General features: G+C 44.0%; 2 protein-coding genes across 5 annotated transcripts in view; one reads left to right on the forward strand and one right to left on the reverse strand.

The window, feature by feature from the left end:
* Window positions 1-15,707, forward strand: part of LOC118368557 (ALK tyrosine kinase receptor-like) — a 45,728-nt gene extending 30,021 nt beyond the window's left edge. For all 3 annotated transcript variants that reach the window (XM_035752750.2, XM_035752751.2, XM_052497084.1), the window contains 4 exons: window positions 9,994-10,095; window positions 10,622-10,756; window positions 11,534-11,624; window positions 11,970-15,707. In XM_035752750.2, the coding sequence (XP_035608643.2) occupies window positions 9,994-10,095; window positions 10,622-10,756; window positions 11,534-11,624; window positions 11,970-13,328 (1,687 nt within the window). In that variant the 3' untranslated portion in view covers window positions 13,329-15,707. The remainder of the gene's footprint in view (window positions 1-9,993; window positions 10,096-10,621; window positions 10,757-11,533; window positions 11,625-11,969) is intronic.
* A 1,930-nt stretch (window positions 15,708-17,637) lies between these two features.
* Window positions 17,638-20,895, reverse strand: part of LOC118368558 (CAP-Gly domain-containing linker protein 4-like) — an 83,443-nt gene continuing 80,185 nt past the window's right edge. For both annotated transcript variants that reach the window (XM_035752752.2, XM_052497085.1), the window contains exon 15: window positions 17,638-20,038. In XM_035752752.2, the coding sequence (XP_035608645.1) occupies window positions 19,645-20,038 (394 nt within the window). In that variant the 3' untranslated portion in view covers window positions 17,638-19,644. The remainder of the gene's footprint in view (window positions 20,039-20,895) is intronic.

The following is a 20,895-nucleotide window of genomic DNA, read 5'->3' on the forward strand; positions in this document are numbered from 1 at the left end:
TTGAAGAAACTGAACTCATAGGAGTAACATTGGATGGTCAGTTATCATGGTAAAGTCATATTGACAAAGTTGTTGTGAAGATGGAGAGATCCTTTGGCAATGTTAACACATGTTTCCCATGCCAATAAAGCCCTTGAATTGAATTGAATTGAGATGTATGTCTGTTATTAAAAAAATATTCTGATTTTTTTTTTACACAAAGATCAACTGTACTAGTTGTTCAGGCTTTGATCTTGTCGCATCTTGATTACTGTCCAGTAATAAGGTCAGCAAAGAAAGACTACACTTGGCTCAAAACAAAGCAACATGCATGATAGTCTTTCATGACTGAGGGTTGAGTCGAAATTGACTACTTCTTTTCTAGTCTTAAAAAGAAACAATTGTGTGTTGAAAATGCCTAACCACTTATATAATCTTCAGTTGAAGTCGGAAGTTTACATACACCTTAGCCAAATACATTTTCACAATTCCTGAAATTTAATCAGAGTAAAAATTACCTGCCTTAGGTCAGTTAGGATCGCTACTTTATTTTAAGAATGTGAAATGTCAGTATTCTGCCCTTGAGTTGTGTTCCCATGCAAAACTAGACAGATAGCTAACAACTAAGTCTTCAATAAAACTCCCAAGGCGTGACTTTTATTTAACCAGCTCGGGAGTTTTATTCCTCTGCTGGTAGCGTGACTACAGCTCAAGCTCATTACCATAACGCACAATGCGCAAAAATATTCCTAAAAATATTTAACCTCCACACATTAACAAGTAAAATAGCTCAAATGAAAGATAAACAAGTTGTTTATCTAGCCAGCAAGTCAGATTTCTAAAATGTTTTACGGCGAAAACATAGCACATATTTATGTCAAACCACCACCGCAGACATAGCTCATTAGCATAGCCAAGTAGGAAAAAATATGCAATCAACAAACGCAGGATTAAAAGAAAAATCATTTCACTAACCTTTTGAAATCTTCATCAGATGACAGTAATATAACATGTTACACAGTACATTCATTTTTTTTCAATAATATGCTATATATATCCATAAATCTCTGTTTACAATGATGCATCGTTCAAAAAATGCTACCCAAATGTCCTGAGAAATGACGATAGCCCCGGCAAATAACGTCAGCTAACAAGGAATACACATCATAAACTTTGACTAAATATGCATGTTTTACATATGTATAGCAAGATACACTTCTTCTAAATGCAATTGCATTGTTACATTTAATTTTAACGTTACATTTTGCGTTCACTAGACTATAATATGGAGTCGGCGCTCCCACAGTAGCATAATGACTCCTCTATCTTGGAGTCGACAGAAACCCAAAATGAATACATTAAATATTCCCTTACCTTTGTTATTCTTCCATCAAACGACCTGTAAGGGATTATACTCACCAAATTAGCATTCAGTTTTCAAGTCTGCGTCTTTCGGCTCTCAAAATAGCCTGATTTTGGTAAAATGTAGTCAAAATTGAAGTGGTTGCGCACCAAAACTTCGAAAGAATATATAATATGTCGAGTAAACTTGTCAAACTAACTTCATAATCAAGCTTTAACATGTTATAAAGGTGTACAGCAATTTTGAGAACAAACAGAAACACAAGCACTGTTCAATCGATCTTGGAAAAGAGAGAGGACTTGACCATTGCGCACAGGTTTTTTTGAGTGACTGAGAGCTTACCGCGTGCTCAAACTCTCGAGCAGGCGATTCTCACAATGAGAAGTCCCATTGAAAGCTGAGATCACGCTGAACACGTGGAGACTCTTCCGGGTGCTGTGACTGTTTGGAAAGGGTGTTTGCGATGAGGTCAAAGGTGACCCAACTTTTCAGATGAGAAGAGATATTTTGGGAAAATGCAGATTTTGAGAGTTCTGCTATACATAGAGACATAATTTAAACGGTTTTAAAAGCTTTAGAGTGTTTTCTATTCGATAATATTTTTTATTTGCATATATTAGCAACTTTTGACAAAAATGTATCATGTTTTATATGGGTACCCAAATCCTCCAGAAGGGGCAGTAAACCGTGGTATCCTGAACAGGTTAATGAATATATTGAAAACGTTTATGTTGTGAAACTGCAAAATACAGAAAAGAATATACTTTAGTGTTCAATTCACACCGACATACTGTAGCTGTAGATTAAACATTTGAAGTTGCATAAATACAAAGCACGCGCTAAGGTACCATGCATCTGGCATGATGCCAAACATTACATTTACATTTTTACATTTAAGTCATTTAGCAGACGCTCTTATCCAGAGCGACTTACAAATTGGTGCATTCACCTTATGACATCCAGTGGAACAGCCACTTTACAATAGTGCATCTAAATCTTTTAGGGGGGGGGGGGTGAGAAGGATTACTTATCCTATCCTAGGTATTCCTTAAAGAGGTGGGGTTTCAGGTGTCTCCGGAAGGTGGTGATTGACTCTGCTGTCCTGGCGTCGTGAGGGAGTTTGTTCCACCATTGGGGGGCCAGAGCAGCGAACAGTTTTGACTGGGCTGAGCGGGAACTGTACTTCCTCAGTGGTAGGGAGGCGAGCAGGCCAGAGGTGGATGAACGCAGTGCCCTTGTTTGGGTGTAGGGCCTGATCAGAGCCTGGAGGTACTGAGGTGCCGTTCCCCTCACAGCTCCGTAGGCAAGCACCATGGTCTTGTAGCGGATGCGAGCTTCAACTGGAAGCCAGTGGAGAGAGCGGAGGAGCGGGGTGACGTGAGAGAACTTGGGAAGGTTGAACACCAGACGGGCTGCGGCGTTCTGGATGAGTTGTAGGGGTTTAATGGCACAGGCAGGGAGCCCAGCCAACAGCGAGTTGCAGTAATCCAGACGGGAGACGACAAGTGCCTGGATTAGGACCTGCGCCGCTTCCTGTGTGAGGCAGGGTCGTACTCTGCGGATGTTGTAGAGCATGAACCTACAGGAACGGGCCACCGCCTTGATGTTAGTTGAGAACGACAGGGTGTTGTCCAGGATCACGCCAAGGTTCTTAGCGCTCTGGGAGGAGGACACAATGGAGTTGTCAACCGTGATGGCGAGATCATGGAACGGGCAGTCCTTCCCGGGAGGAAGAGCAGCTCCGTCTTGCCGAGGTTCAGCTTGAGGTGGTGATCCGTCATCCACACGGATATGTCTGCCAGACATGCAGAGATGCGATTCGCCACCTGGTCATCAGAAGGGGGAAAGGAGAAGATTAATTGTGTGTCGTCTGCATAGCAATGATAGGAGAGACCATGTGAGGTTATGACAGAGCCAAGTGACTTGGTGTATAGCGAGAATAGGAGAGGGCCTAGAACAGAGCCTTGGGGGACACCAGTGGTGAGGGCTCGTGGTGAGGAGACAGATTCTCGCCACGCCACCTGGTAGGAGCGACCTGTCAGGTAGGACGCAATCCAAGCGATCCAAGCAATCCAAGCGTGGGCCGCGCCGGAGATGCCCAACTCGGAGAGGGTGGAGAGGAGGATCTGATGGTTCACAGTATCGAAGGCAGCCGATAGGTCTAGAAGGATGAGAGCAGAGGAGAGAGAGTTAGCTTTAGCAGTGTGGAGCGCCTCCGTGATGCAGAGAAGAGCAGTCTCAGTTGAATGACTAGTCTTGAAACCTGACTGATTTGGATCAAGAAGGTCATTCTGAGAGAGATAGCGGTAGAGCTGGCCAAGGACGGCACGTTCAAGAGTTTTGGAGAGAAAAGAAAGAAGGGATACTGGTCTGTAGTTGTTGACATCGGAGGGATCGAGTGTAGGTTTTTTCAGAAGGGGTGCAACTCTCGCTCTCTTGAAGACGGAAGGGACGTAGCCAGCGGTCAGGGATGAGTTGATGAGCGAGGTGAGGTAAGGGAGAAGGTCTCCGGAAATGGTCTGGAGAAGAGAGGAGGGGATAGGGTCAAGCGGGCAGGTTGTTGGGCGGCCGGCCGTCACAAGACGCGAGATTTCATCTGGAGAGAGAGGGGAGAAAGAGGTCAGAGCACAGGGTAGGGCAGTGTGAGCAGAACCAGCGGTGTCATTTGACTTAGCAAACGAAACCATATAGCTAATTGTTAACCATATGGTAATTGGCTCCTTTCATTACTCTAATAATGTATAACCATCTATGTAGAATAACAAAGCATATTACACTAGAAACAGTAACAAAACTACAGTATTGTATATTTTACAATTCGTTTGCATGACGCATGAGCAAAGTAATACAGCTAACTACATACATTAAAGGCATTACAATTTGTGAGTAAATGCAACCAACATTGATATGTAAGCAACTATCAATAACAAGATTATTATCATTAGCTAAATGCTTGAATCGAACTTACAAACAAATATTTTTCCAAGGCTGAAGCGTGACAAGAAATAACTACATTGAAAGACCTGCAACGTAGCGTTGTTTGTAGCTGCTCTATGCGTGCAAAACAAATTCTGTACTTCCCGTTTACATCGTCTCTCTAAGTACCAGAAAGCGCCACTAGGGGGCAAATAACACCATTGAACACAATGAAAATCCAATTTAACCATTGTAATAAAATAATCTGTTACCTTCTAACAGGATGGCAGCACACTCCCCGCCTGGTATAATTAAATTGTACCACTATGAAATAAAACATATCAAGAAACAAATAATGTCCTTTCTATTTTTATCTTTTGTCTCTAGGATGCTTCAGAAAGAAGAACAACAACCTCTGAGATTGGTCACAGAAACACCTTAGCAGCTCCTTGCTTGACAATTTTTAGTTCTACTTTCCTAACCTTTTTGTCAGTACTGGGAAAGGTTTTTACCACAAGCCAGACTGGCCAGTCATTTCTGTGTGCCTGACTGTCTTTCAATAAGACAACATCTTCCACTTTTACATTTGGCTTTTCTGCTGTCCATTTTCTGCGTCTCTGCAGCGTTGTCAGGTACTCCTGTCTCCACCTTTTCCAAAAGGTGTCAGCGAGACACTGGACTTGCTTCCACTGTTTTCCTTTTTCAATGCTTTTGAATTCCTCTCTGAAGGCTTCATGTTGCACACAGTGAATGATTGCTGTTTTGGCTTGTGACAACTCACTTGTACCGCATGGTTTATTACAGTCATGCCAGCCTCTGCAGCTGGTGTTGTCTGCACCTTCATGGAAGGATCTTGCAACATGAATGAGTCGTGCTGTGGCTCGATTGAGAGCTTTCCAGCTTGAGAACCTCTCAAAGCGATGAGAGCCGAGTTGAGCTCCAGAAACTTTAGAGGCAAAGACAGTGACGTCTGGTCGAATCTCTGCATCTGTGTGAGGCTCTACAAGGTCAAAATTGATGTTCTCAGGCTTACTCTAGTTTGTTTGGGTCAGGAACGGTGGACCTGAGAACCAACTAGTGTGTTTTAAGAGCGCAGCAAGTATGGGCCTGGTTGCATGGTCTGCTGGATTGCTGTCAGTGTTTATATAGCACCACTGATCTGGATAGGTTGACTTCCTGATGCGAGTTATCCTATTGGCAACATAAACATAGAATCTTTTGGTGACATTGTGGATATAACCGAGAACTATCTTACTGTCTGTGTAGAACTTGACTGCATGTATATCAATGTCAATTTCGTCTTTGATCATTTCATACATCTCAACAGCTAGCAAAGCCGCACACAGTTCTAGACGTGGGATAGTGTAGGCTGGACGAGGGGCCAATTTTGATTTCCCCATGACAAATCCAACATGGCATTGATCTTCCGAGTCAATAATTCTCAGGTAGGCTACCGCTCCTATGGCTACTGTAGAGGCATCCGAGAAGATGTGTAGCTCTCTTCTTTGAGTGGTAGACAAGGAGACTGGGATGTAGGTCCGCTGTATATTCATATGTTCCAACTCCATCAAAGATTCCTTCCACATTTTCCATTCCTCTTATTTTTCTGTGGGAAGAGGGGCATCCCACTCACTCTGATTAGAAGAGAGTTCTCTGATTAAGGCTTTACCTTGCATTGTTATTGGAGCCACGAACCCAAGGGGGTCATAAAGACTATTCACTGTGGACAGGATGCCTCTCCGCGTAAAATGCTTCTCATTGTGGGACACCTGGAATGAGAAGCTGTCTGTTTCCAGGTTCCAAGAAAGTCCCAGACTCCGTTGAAAGGGGAGTAGATCCACTCCTAGGTCCAGATCTTTTAAGTCTTTCGCACGGTCCTCCATAGGGGAAGGCTTCCATAACTGTTTTGCTATTGGATGCTATCTTGTGTAGTTTCATGTTGGACTCCGCCAACATTGCTTGTGTTTTTCTTAGAATGTTGACAGCTTCTTCTGTAGTAGCTACTGATGTCAGACCATCAGCGACGTAGAAGTTCCTCACTACATATTGCTTGGGTTCTGATCCGTGTTCCTTCTCACCCTGTAGCGCTGCTCGTCTCATGCAGTAGATGGCTACGGCTGGTGAAGGGCTGTTCCCAAATACATGGACTTTCATCCTGTACTCAGTTATGTTTCTATCTGGGTTGTTTTCTTCATACCAGAGAAACCTTAAGTAATCTCTGTGATCCTCACGTACACCAAAACAGTAAAACATTTGATGCACATCTGCTGTTAGTGCAATGCAATCCTTGCGGAAAGGCATTAGGACACCCAAGAGTGTGTTGTTTAAGTCTGGACCACTGAGCAGAACATCGTTAAGTGACACGCCTTGACACTTAGCACTGGAGTCAAATACTACTCGTATTTGTTCAGGCTTTTGTGGATGGTAAACACCAAATATGGGCAGATACCAACATTCTTTGTCTCCCTCTAGTGGCTGTGAAGGTTCGGCTTGGTCGTTAATCCAGCATCTTTTGCATGAAGTCAATAAAATGACGCTTCATGTCAGGCTTTTTGTCTAAAGTCCTGCGAAGTGATGTGAGACGGTTCATGGCCTGCTCCCTGTTATTAGGAAGGCGACGTCTAGTGGGGCGAAAGGGTAATGGAGCCACCCAGTTGTTTCCATCATCCTGGAAAACCTGTTTGTCCATAATGTCCAAGAAGTCTTTGTCCTCCACTGATGGTGCTTGTTTATCATCGTCTTGTGTTTTGTCGAACACGGAACATCCCAGGCTGTCTGTGTTCACAGTTGTGCTTGGATCTCTCGAGTGCACTGTAGAGGGAGAGATGTATTTCTGAGCTACGCTGTTGTAGTTCTCTTTTACCTGGATGATGTCAGGGCAAGGGCTCAGATAGGATGTGCGACCATTTTGAAGTATGTTTGTCCTGAACACGTTAACATTGGCTGGTCGGTGAGCCGTTCCCAGACAGACCTCACCCACAATGACCCACCCGAGGTCGAGTCGCTGTGCATAAGGAGTGTCGTGGGGCCCATTGATTTGCTCTCGTACCTTGTGTACCCTTAAGATGTCTCGTCCTAAGAGCAGGAGGATGGGAGCGTCTGGGTCCACAGCTGGAATTCTGTCCATAACTGGTTGCAGATGGGGAAAATGATACGCAATGTCGGGGGAGGGAATCTCCATCCTATCGTCTGGCATCATATCACACTCTATCAGAGTAGGGAGAGTGAGCTGCATGTGTCCATCTATAGACTCCACCATGAAGTTGACGGCTCTCCTGCCTGAAGTCTCTGTTACCCCAGAACACGTCTTCATGGTGTATGGAGCAGAGTTGTCATTGATGTTGAAGAGACTGAAAAACTCTGTCTTGGCCAGAGATTTGTTACTCTGTTCATCAAGCACTACATACATTGTGACAGCTTTCTCTCTTTTCCCAGCCGGATAAGCTTTGACTAGGCATATTTTTGAACATGATCTTGGATTGACTGCCTCACCACAGATCTCTGTACACTTTGAGGTGACAGATAGAAGAGCATCGTCACCTTGCTCCCCTCCATGCTCTGTCTCTGCTGTAGCGGTGTCTGTATTTGTAGGGGCTGGGCCTGGATGCAGAGCAGCAAGATGCCTGTCGCTGTCGCACTCAGAGCACTTGATTGAAACCTTACAGTCTTTAGCTCTGTGCTGAGTTGACCCACAACATCGGAAACAAATGCCATTGTCTTTGAGATATGATTTGCGCTCATCTAGAGTTTTGTATCTAAACCCACGACACCTTTTAAGAGGATGAAGCTTGTTATGTATTGGGCAGTGACGGTCAGGGTTTTCAACCTTTGTCTTACTGGTTTTGGTTTGGTGGTCTGAGGCCTCAGATGACACATCTGTCTTGTATACAGTCACAGGTGTCTTGCTGCTGTACCTGGCAGGTTTCTCACTTTTCATGGACACCTGGTTAGTTGAGGTGTAGAGGGTGAAGCTGGGGTCATTTCTAATTTTCGCCTGGTTCCTGATGAATCTCGAGAAGAACGAGAATGGTGGGAATGCTACCCGATAGTCCTCCTTATATTTGGATCCCTGTGCTATCCATTTTTCTTGTAAACTGAATGGAAGTTTCTCTACAATAGGGTTTACCCCCCAAGATGTGTCCAGATAAGCAAGGCCTGGAAGGTACCCTTCTACTTTAGCACACTCCAGTTCGAGAAGAATGTCACCTAGTTCTCTTAGTTTGTGATTGTCTTTGTTAGCCAGTTTTGGAAAATCATAAATTTTCTTCAACAGTGCATTCTCGATCACTTCGGGTGTACCATAGCACTCTTCTAGTCGTTGCCAGACCATGTTAAGCCCTGCTGTTGCGTTGAAAATATGGACAAATCTAATTCTGTTTGCTTGCTCAGACGACTCTGCCCCTAGCCACTTGGTAATTAGATCTAACTCTTCCCTGGCTGATAAATTCAAGTCTCTGGTCGCATTGAGAAAGGATGCTTTCCATGCCCAATAATTTTCAGGGCGATCATCAAACTTCAGGAGTCCGGAACTCACCATCTCACGTCGTAGGAGGTACTTGGTGAGGTCTGGTGCCACTTGTGACTCCAGGGAAGTTGTGTGTGTGTGACTGGAAGTGGGCTTGCTTTCCATTTCCACCATGCTGCTGTTAATTTCTTTTGAACGGAGAGTCTCTGCTCATGTTCTGTTGTTTGCTACTTTCTGGATTATGGCATGTAGCTGGGTCAACACTAAGCTCTTGTTTCTGCACCATCTTAGAGGATGGTCTCTAAAAAATAAAAATAAACTGTTTGGTTTTTCTTTGGATTTTCTCCTACCATATCTATTGTGTTATATTCTCTTACATTGTTTTAACAATTCTACAAACTTCAACGTGTTTCCTTTCCAATGGTACCAATTATATGCATATCCTGGCTTTAGGGCCTGAGCAACAGTCAGTTTAATTTGGGCACGTCATTCAGGAGGAAATGGGGAAAAAAGGGGCCTAGCCCTAAGAAGTTTTAAATATTAGCCACTATCAGAGTCAAACTTTGGTAATACCCACATACATTTATAACTGTAGCATTAGTGTTAGTTTCCTTAAATTTGTAGCCTACATTTTGCATTATTCCATGCCATTACTTTACCTTTCTTTCCTCTGTCACATTCATGTAGTTGTTCATGTAACCTATTGTAATGTAACCTATTTGAATCATGATGGAACTCAGACAGCACGTAGCAGTTTAAACCTGGAGCTTGGCGCACATCGACAGTCATGACGACTCTACCGTTGTCATAGAATTCCACGATGAGTGAAGAACTAGATAGAACTATTGTAGATATATAGAACTATTGTTCAACCCCTATGTTACAATAATGGGGCGAGGGGGGCTGTAACAATAGTGAGAGGTGATTGTCAGGATAACTTAATGGCATGTCTCAGGCATTCAGGATAATTAGTCTCCACCGAGTGTTATTAACACCCATGTTCCTTTTATACTACAGTCGGTGGAGAATCCAACTTTTGAGTGTTCCGAGATAAAACACTTAAGTTCTTCCAACTGGAATGGAAGTGGCTCGTCTTCAGAGGTTTAAGAATAACTAGGAGTCAAACTAGGGGCTCTGTCTTCATTTATTTTCCTCTTTTTCTTTCTGTTCTGTTTTCATCCTTTTTTCTACCTGCTGTGCTTTCAATAAAGTCATGCAGCGTGTCTAACAAGATCCCCCTGTGTGTGTAAACGGTTTTGTCTCCACACAGGGCGAGCTACTACAGAAAGGGTGGGCGCGCCATGCTGCCTGTGAAGTGGATGCCTCCCGAAGCTTTCATGGAGGGGATATTCACATCCAAAACAGACACGTGGTACGTTCCATTGTAACTCACTCTCAATGATGTCTCAGTTCTCTTGAATGTCACTCCATTCATTTCACCCTTCCGTCTCATTACCTCCCTTTTTCCGTCCTTCAATGGAACTTTCTCTTTTTCACCTTTTGAAAGCCTCCTCTCTTTTACTCTATCTGCTGTCCTCCTTTTTTATTTTTAATGTAACCTGTATTTAACTAGGCAAGTCAGTTAAGAACAAATTCTTATTTACAATGACGGGCTAGGAACAGTGGGTTAACTGCCTTGTTCAGGGGCAGAACAACAGATTTTTACAGATTTTTACAGATTTTTACCTTGTCAGCTCAGTAATTAAAATTAAATTAACCACTAGGCTTCCTCGCTCCCTTCTTCACCCCTCACTTTGCCCTTATCACCCTTAAGATTTATGATTCTCTCTCCCGTCTAAAAACTAAATACAAATTATTCCTCTCTTGCTCCCTCACCTACCTCTCACTCCCCCCCTCTCACTTTCCTTCTTCCTCCTACCTCTCTTTCCTTCTCTCAGGTCCTTTGGTGTTTTGCTATGGGAGATCTTCTCTCTGGGCTATATGCCCTATCCCAGTCGCAGTAACCAGGAAGTGTTGGAGTTTGTCACCAGCGGGGGAAGGATGGACCCTCCCAAAAACTGCCCAGGGCCTGTGTAAGTCCAATCACATACCACCCAAACACATGTAGCAGATGTGTGCTAGTGAAGCACTTTCTTGAGATTGAAAGTGAACTGTCACTCAGTCAACTTCCATCCCTGTCTGAACTGTCACTCACATAGGGATGGAGCTTACTCTGTTACATACAGATTACACACACAACCTCACAGTATACTGTTTTCACTCATGCACACACATAGAATGCAGATATACACATGGATACAAGCGAACAAACACACAAAATACCAAAAACTTCTCAAGCTTGCATCACATTCTCGCCCATCGCTGATCTTTCACGCCGACTCCATGCATGACAAACCACTTTTATTGTCCAATTCTCCTTTGAACTCTCGCGGCTGTCAGTTTTAGCCTTTGTATCACCACGTTTTTTCCTTGAAAAATAAACACAGTTCCCATGTGTTACAATTAATCTGCGTCACGAAAAGGGCTCACAATAGGCATGTCACTTTGCCAAAGAATATTACACAAGAGTAATGATTGCAAGTCAAATCTAATTCAGAAACAAGCTTGATTTTGCACTGTCTTGGGGGGTACCCCAGGATTCCGTTGTACCCCGACTGACTTTTCAACGGTGATCACTCAAACTAGCGGGATATTACACTTAATTCAGAATGATTTGTATTAAATCAGTCGAGTGGTATTATGACGGGGAGGCGGCACTTGTGTCTGTCAAATGATTATCATCGAAGGGGGAAATATGGTTTTTGAATGTGCTTGTGGTCGTGTGTGTGTGATGTGTGTATGTGTTTCAGATACCGAATAATGACACAGAGTTGGCAGCATCAACCGGAGGACAGGCCCAACTTCTCCACCATCTTGGAGAGGATTGACTACTGCTTACAGGTAGGGAGTGTGAACATCGAGAGTCAACACCCATCTGCACTGGAACTGTGCTCTCAAGTATTAAATGTCTGTTTAACTGCCAAGAGGTTATTTTATTATGTATGGCTATTTTAAAATGTGATACAGCTCATAACCCGTCTGTCTGTGTGTGTAAAAGCTTTATTCCTTTTGGGATTGTTTCTGTCATCTACTTAAATAAAGTCAATCATGGTTGCATTAGAATTGACATTTTGAACTCTACTTGTGTAGTGTCATTTTCTACAAATTCAGACAACGGTAATGTTCATGATGTCATTGCGCGTTGTTTGCCATTGTTAGTGTCTAATGCTCCCCTATCCTCTCCAGGACCCCGATGTGGTGACTGTTACATTGCCTGTGGAATATGGGCCCCTCCCCGAAGCGGAGGAGCGGGTGCCCATGCGCCCTGAGGATCTCACGGCCTCTCCCCTGCAGGTGTCCACTCAGATGCCCGACGGGGAGGGCCCTGCACCGCCACCCTCTGCCCCTGACTCCAACGAGGAGAAACGAAGAGTCAAGCAGCCCCTCCTCCTTTCCAGCCAACCCCCCGAAACTGTCAAGCCCCAGATGATGGCGCAACAACCCCAGTTCTACCCCCACCCTCAGACATTCACCACAACCACCATCACAGCCACCTCCTTCATCTCCACCTTCAAGGCGCCTCCCCCCATCTCCACCCAGCAGCCCAACCCAGAGGGGGGCCACATTAATCTGGCCTTCACCCAGGGCTACCCTAAGGATAAGGATGGTCACAATGGGAAGCCCACCAACCTGTGGAACCCTACCTATGGCTCCTGGTTCCTCCAGCAGCAGCAGAGGAAGCAGCAGCAGCAAAGGCAGGGAGACATGGGCAGTGGAGGTGGGGGGCTTGGAGGTGGGAGGGTTCCGGGCGAGGGGCAGGAGTACCAGGGGCGGACTGTGGCCGAGGCTGCGGGGGCCCTGGGTCTCCAGCAACAGCAGCACAAGCAGCAGCAGTTCCAGCCACCGTATCCCTTCCATCCACAGCAGCAACAGCATCAACAACAGCAGATGCAGCTCCTGCACCACCAACATCAGCAGCAACAGCAGGGGCTCTGCAAGCCCCTCTTGCCCCCTCCGCCCCCACCCCAGGCCACCTTCTCGGATATCACTGCCCCTACCCCGCTCCTGTTAGATTCTGCCACCCTCCCCCCAGTCCCCCTCTTCAGACTTCGCCACTTCCCCTGCGGGAACATCGGCTACGGCTACCAGGAGCAAGGGTTGCCCCTGGAGGCGACCCACCACCACACTAACCCTGTCAACCCCCATACTCCCCCCGTCTCCTCCTCCCCCGCCACCCGTGGCCCTCCAGAGAGGAGTGGAGGGGACCCAGCTGTCGCTGAGCTGCTCGACGACGGCCAAAGCCGAGGACAGCCGTCCGCTGCTGGTCACCATGGGGACGGTGCAGGACCCCAGGCTGCCCCGGATGGAGGGCCACAATGCCACGGTGCTTTAGCCCAACCTCCATCTTTATTTTTGTCTCTCACCTCAGAGACCATGTGTATAGGCAGACAGGCGTACAACCAGACTAGATGGTACACAGTGCAACATTGTGTCAGGACAGTACCCGCCGCCTTACGACACCCCCCCCCCTCCCGTCTCGACGCCTTGGTTTCATCCACAGATCGGATTGACCCATTTTTACCTGGCCAATGGTTGCGGAGTTAAATAAAAAATAAAATAAAAAAAAAGTTAAATAACCTCTAAAATGGTTGCGGAAATACCAATGGGTGTTAAAGTAACTGCCCAGTGTTTCCAGATTTCTATAAAATTTGACTTATAATTACTTACAATATGAGAGAAATAGGTTTCCTTCCAAAAATGGTTAAATGAGTATGTTAAAAAGTAACTTTTCTGTGTTGGAATGGTGTGCGCGTACCCCAACAACAGAATGGTGTGGACTTATACCAGTCATAAACAATATTCAGGTTAGTAGCCCACTGATTGGCCAGCTCATCCTCCTCCTTTTGAAGAGAGTTTTGAAGTGCCCCCCCCAATTCATGCTTTGGCCACAAATACAAGTATCGGACGAGTCAACAACATTAACAGAATATAAAAGTTAGATTTTCACTGGGCAGTTACTTTAAAGCACATTGTAGAGCTTCAAAGACCATTGGCTAGAAAAACAGGAACGATGGACATTTTGCAACACCTGCTAAAATGTAGCCACGAAGGGAGTGATACACTATCCGAAGAGAGCGGGCTGAATGAGTTGTCAGCTATTGTAACAGGACAGGGTGAAATGTTTCCATCTGGTTGAACAAGTTAATTTATCCGCAATGTTTTCACGAGTCGACCGCTTATATTCGTGGCTCTGTAGATGTCAATGCAGCCTTTCATCACAAGTCATTCGGGCAACAAACAGTTTGTGTTTCACAATCAAAAACATGTAGAACATGGTAACTGAGAACAATACACATCTGCCAGATGTGTAACTGACTGTAGCATTAATTAACTTATTTGGCCGTCAAATCATTGCAGTTCATCCATTTCCTTTGGGATTTCTGGCCTTGGCAGTTGATTCACAATATCAGAAATTATATTTTACAAGAATATTGTGAGAATCGTACACTGGATTCCGGAGAAGATGAAAGTGTTTGTTGATGTTTGCCTGCCTTCTCATTTATTTATTATTTTGGGAACTCTGTATATTATTAAATGGACCCACTTCTTATACCCAACCATAGCCAAAATCATTTGTCATTGGTTAGCTATTTGGCATTTTTTTAGAAGCAGGAATTTTTGTCCAATGTCGAATTAAATTGACCAATGAATGGTATTTCAGATAGTTGGAAACTAAATGTACTCATCTAGTTGAATGTTGCTATGGTATGAGGGTGGGAGTGAACGGGAATTGTTGGGGGGGTGTAATGGTGCCATAAGCACTGCATGTGGGTGGCTATTTTTGAACTTTAAGGTGCGTGAGTAAGGGGCATTCATCTGTGTGTGCATATGCTTGTGTGTTTGAGAGAGAGGAAGAGATGGAGGGAGAAGGGGGAGAAAGAAAGAGAGATAAAGAATGTTATTCGAGGCACAATACTATGGGGCTTTATACCGTTTATTCAGGCAAGTTTACCTTCCATTTCTCATTGGAGATTTTTGATATGTATATATTATGGCCCTCTTATGGAAAGACAGAAATTAGTGTTCCATCAACTTCCATGGACACATAGTTGGAGATTAATTTAATTTGAATGTGTGTTTTCAAAATAGGAAATGTTGGCATTTTTGCCGGGGGGGCTTTTTTCAACAACCTTTTCTTGATTCATAACTTTTTTCTTTGCCTTACCCAGCAACTATATTTAACATTGCTGAATAGGTCTTTACCCCTAAACTGCTATTTTAAAGTACTCAATGTTAATACATTTGCATAATTTATCTTTTCTATTTTAAGAAAGACTACTGTAGAATATAAAGTATTCTGAGTGAAAGGTTTGAATACAAATTGCTTGTGGTCCACTTGTGAAAAATCTATGGCTAATATTTTGTGAGGATCAACCATGTCTACATTTACATTCAAATGTGCATAGCCTCAACACTGTCAATGCAGTCTGCTTTTATACATTCAAAAATATTGTGATTATGAATTCATTTTAATGTACAGTGCGAATCAACTTTCATGTACTTAAGTCTCAAATGGACATGTGTGCTAGTCTATGCTAAGCTAAGATGAAGTTGATTTGAGTGTATCCAGGAAGTGCCAATGTGTCAGTTGTTTGCCTGGCTATGTTGTTAATCCTTTACTTGAACACTCTTTCATAAAGCTTTTACAAGCCGTTGTAGTGAAAACATTTGATAACAAGGTTTATGCTTATGATAGAGGGTTCAAGTAACATGTTGCACTTTTGCTCATCTCCAGTGGTTGTGTTCACATAATTTTCTGTTTCTTTGCAGCCACTCATCTGAACTCCGTTGCTCCTTGTAAAAACCAACTGAATTGCATCTGTAACATGTTGTAATTATGATGTATTGTACTATGACTGGTAACCTCTGTATGTTGCCCTTCAGATGACATCTGCCAAAATGAATAAATTACTATATAATGACTATTGGTTGCTGCTGCCAGACTTGACTTAACTCACTCAGACTACCGTGAATTCAGTCTCCGCTAACGTGGGAACATTGCCTTCCCATTTTTATTGCGCTGTAGCACGGATCTTTAGCGCTATGGATTGAATCGAGCCCTTATACAGCTCGATTCAAACATCCATTGCAGGATTTTACACAGTAGCAGATAGATATTGTTTTTGTCCATGTGGCAAATGCAAAAAACAGCAACTGTCCAGTTGAATAGGGACATCCTGTAAATATTGTTACAGAGGCCTTTAATTGTTCAGAGTGGCATACTTAGATATTTCTTGGGAAAGTCATGCATCCCGGAAACTCGCATATTTTTCATTGAGTTAGAAGGAGCTGTGTATTTCAGTATAAAACAGTGTGCCAGAGCAGTAGTTGAATCAACAAATAAAGGGAATAAACCATGTTATTACAGGACTGATGGAATCTGGCCTCCAAATGAGAACGGTTGAGCCCTATTTTGTAATCGAACAAAAAGTGTAACCCCCCCAGACATCTCTCTTCTCATCAGATATACAGTGCATTCAGAAAGTATTCAGTTCCCTTGAGCTTTTCCACATTTTGTTATTAAAATATATTAAATAAAAAAATTGGCAAATTTATTAGAAAAAAAAAAAACCTTCTTTACATCAGTATTCAGACCCTTTGCTATGAGAGTCAAAATTGAGCTCAGGTGCATCCTTTTCCATTGATCATCTTTGAGATGTTTCTACAACTTGATTGGAGTCCACCTGTGGTAAATGACTGGACATGATTTTGAAAGACACACACCTTTCTATATAAGGTTCCACAGTTGACAATGCATGACAGAGCAAAAACTAAGCTATGAGGTCGAAGGAATTTTCCGTAGCGCTCCAAGACAGGATTTTTTCGAGGCTCAGACCTGGGGATTGGTACCAAAACATTTCTGCAGCATTGAAGGTTCCCAAGAACACAGTGGCCTCCATCATTCAAAAATGGAAGAAGTTTGGAACCACCAAGACTCTTCCTGGAGTTGGCTGCCAGGCAAAACTGAGCAATTGGGGGAGAAGGGCCTTGGTCAGGGAGGTGATCAAGAACCTGATGGTCACTCTGACAGAGCTCCAGAGTTCCTCTATGGAGAAGAAAGAAACTTCCATAATCCCAAACCATCTCTGCAGCACTCCATCAATCAGGCCTTTATGGTAGAGAGGCCAGATGGAAACCACGCCTCTGTAAATTGCACATGACAGCCCGCTTGGAGTTTGGCAAAAGGCATCTAAAGGACTCTGACCATGAAAAACAGGATTCTCTGGTCTGATGAAACCAAGATTGATCACGTCTGGAGGAAACCTGGCACCCTCCAGGATCGAGGGAAAGATGAACAGAGAGATCCTTGATGAAAACCTGCTCCAGAGCGCTCAGGACCTCCGACTGGGGGGCGAAGGTTCACCTTCCAACAGGACAATGACCCTAAGCACACAGCCAAGAAAATGTAGGAGTGGCTTCGGGAAAAGTCTCTGAATGTCTTTGAGTGGCCCAGCCAGAGCCTGGACTTAACCCGATTGAACATCTCTGGAGAGACCTGAAAATAGCTGTGCAGCGACGCTCCACATCCAACCTGACAGAGCTTGAGAGGATCTGCAGAGAAGAATGGGATAAACTCTCCAAATAGAGGTGTGACTCGAGGCTGTAATCGCTGCCAAAGGTGCTTCAACAAAGTACTGAGTAAAGGGTCTGAATACTTATGTAGATGTGATATTTCAATTTGACATTTTTTATACAAAATGTGGAAAAAGTCAAGGGGTCTGAATACTTTCCGAATGCGCTGCAAAACAGGGATGGAAAGTTTGCTAAGTCATTCAGGTGTTTGCTAATAGACAGTCCGCCCACATGGGAGGTTTGGTGCACAGGCATCCAAAAGACAGAGAGAAACTATCGGTGAAATTAGAATAGAATCTTTATTCATTTTACAAATACAATTTTTACACTACGTGCCACTATTCCATACTGAAACCCTTTCGCTGCGCAGACACACAATGCAACCAATGACTTTCAAGTGCATTTTAACTTGGGCTTTCCGATCATGTGTCGCCTGAGAAGACATCATAGAACCCAACAGTACTAAGTAACAGTGTTACAGAATTGACTGAAAAGGTGATGACTGTTACACAATTGTCTCAATTGCCACAACAATGACCGTAACAGACCTGACTGTTACGACGGTGACTGTTACAGAAATAACAGAACTGACTACAGAGAAGAGATACGAGCAGTTGAATTAGCACTCATACCACCGAGCTTCTTTCATCGCCAAACCTCAGGCGAATATCTCAGGCAACCATGATTCGTCCTGCCAACACATTTCAATTGCATAGGGCCCAACCAGACCGATCAATGGTATATTGCATTCAGAATCTGGGCTACTGTTGCGTTCTACCTTTGTTATTGGGTGGCACATGGAGCTTGTGTTAAATAAGGTCTCTTTTTTTTCTCCACAGATATAATCAATAGCTTGTTGCCTGCTGACTTGTCAAGACTGTAATCTTTATCGGTATATAACTTTGGAATACGCTTCACGGAAACCAGCTTTCACAAAGCATTTTGTAGTTTGTCATAAGCACGACATAAGACGTCATTAACAGTCGTGCAGATGGAAGTTATCTTTAGACAAATCTTATGTCACAGAGCCAGTGGGGTGTCCAATCTGACCAAAAGTAGGTAGCATACATCAATAGGCCTATGAGTGTCACGTCAGTGTAGGACCATATTTGTATAAATTGGCATCACTTGACGGCACTATACCAGTACTCAAGTGGTGCCATAGCATTAATGGCTGAATATGGCTGAATTCCAAATCAACCCCTAGCCCATATCCTTTATGCACTCCTCTAGATCTGAAACCGATTGATAGGTATAAGCAATATTTCTACCCAGCCAATCAGAAGGCAAGGTGAACCTATTACCATATTGCTTCCACCCATCCAATCCACTCAGATCCACAGCAGTGCCTAGGGTGTAGGAGCTGATGGTCAATTAGCAATTCAGCACAAGTTGGCAGTGAATTCAAATTCAGTATTGGCCAAACACAGTGCACATTCTTGCTCATTTAGGACAGTCAGCAGTGAATCCAGATAACCCTGCATTATCATTACGAACAGCCTTATCCATTTACTCCAAAGTGCTCAAATCAGGGGATATTTTAGTACCTCTGTACTAGGACATTGTCTTGCTTTAAGGTGCTTAGCTGCGTTGCTGACCAGAGGTTAGCTTTGATATCAGTTCAAATCTCTACATACAGTACAGTGAGGGAGCTTAGGGAAGAAGAATGGAAGTATTAATTTACTGTATCGGATTTATACACATTTTCCATCAATCAAGTGCATTTCCATCAATTAAATCATATCACACAGTAAAATTATAAGTATAAATATTTCTGAAAATCATTTTATTCCACCCTATCAAACATATCTATGACAATCAAAATGTATGTTGCCTCATACCTACAGTGTGTTCAATAGCATGACAACTCTCGTAGTCTCAATTTTAAATGTAATATCTAGTTTTCTAGTGTCCATTGATGGTCAACGAGTAGAGTAAACAGGTAAAACAAAACAGGTAAATCAGCAAGTAAATAGGACAAACTAGCTGATGTGTCGTTAAAATGTAGGCTAGCCACACCACCATAACATACATCTTAAAATAAAACATTTCTTAAATGTATATAACAATCATTAATTAGGTAGTGTTGTTTTTGGGGGACATTTCAAGGAGCAAAAGAAACAAACACAAAACCCAAGAAAAAACAAACAAGGGAAAATCGCAAAACAACCCCCCCCCCCCCAAAAGAAAACAAACAGAAACTTTTCTCCGATATGCTCGCTCTACTGCTTTCCCACCCACCCACCCACCCACCTAACCCAACCCAACCCCCTGGGTCCTAGTGTCCTCAGCTGTTCTCATCCACTAGCCGGGCACCATTAATGCCGCGGTAGGTGACACGGCTGGGCCTCACCAGCACGCCGTAGTCCGGGCGGCACATGAAGTAGCGGCGGCCGCCCACCTGGCCATCATTCTTGCCCTTGGCGGTGCGCAGCTCCAGGCCTAGCCACAGGCCTGGGGCGAAGTCAGCCTGGCCCATGTAGCGGATCAGAGCCATCTCGTTCGCACTGCTCAGCAGCACTTGCATGCCCAGGTGGAGGCGCACTGACGCGTCCGAGCCAGACGAGGTGGTGGTGGTGGTGGTGGCAGTGGTTCCTCCGGAGCTTCCTGTGCCACCTGTTCCCGGACCCCAGCCACCACTCAGGGTGCTCCAGCGCCGACGGTGGGAGTTGGAACGTGACCTGAGGGGAGAGGGAGAGATAAAGAGAGAGGGAGCAAGAGAGAAAAAGCGTGAGCTCATGGGCTCCTGAGTTCTTCTGCAAAAAATATAGAATTAGAGTTGAATAAATGTAGATAAAATATGAGGACTTGTAGCGAGTGGTGGACTTCATCAACAACTACTTGGAGGATAATGCAATAGTATTACATGGACACCACTCAGGACACAAACACTTTGGTGGAAATATGCTGCCATCCCATATGACAAAAGCAGCAGTGTGGCGTCTCTACTAGGAATCGATGACAACACTTCCGCTTTGATTATTTAATTAACCTGTAACATGATTGGCTGTACTTTTATTGATATCACATTATTTCTGTCTCTGGGGGCCCCTAACTGAACTAGCCACAGTCTGGACCTTCATTTCCTGATCATATGCCACACCAAGTTTGCCCCCGACAGGTGCTTCGGCCTCATTAAGCAGCGCTTCAGAAAGACCAGAGTAAACACTTTGTCTGAGATTGCTGGTGTTGTGAAGGACAGCACCGTGACAGGGGTCAACATCACACAGCTGGTTGGACTGGAAAATGATACGGTGCTGGTGGAAAGCTTTGGCTGGCAACAACACCTGACTCTGTACCACAGATCAAGCAGTACCAGCATTTCAGGTGAATATCATTTTCATTGCATGAGGATATTCATCTAATCTAAACTTGGGAGATGAATTGATGCTGGTCAAGGTTGTAATCTCTTGTGATGTTTTGGTTTGTTATTCCCTGTTTTACAGCTTCGATTGCTCTGGAGCCGTGTGTTTTTGTAGCTAAGGAGCGTTCGGACTGTTGCTGCGCAACGCTGACATCCTTCCTCCCATAGTTGGTC

This window comes from Oncorhynchus keta, chromosome 35 (assembly GCF_023373465.1).
Source record: "Oncorhynchus keta strain PuntledgeMale-10-30-2019 chromosome 35, Oket_V2, whole genome shotgun sequence".
NCBI lineage: Eukaryota > Metazoa > Chordata > Actinopteri > Salmoniformes > Salmonidae > Oncorhynchus > Oncorhynchus keta.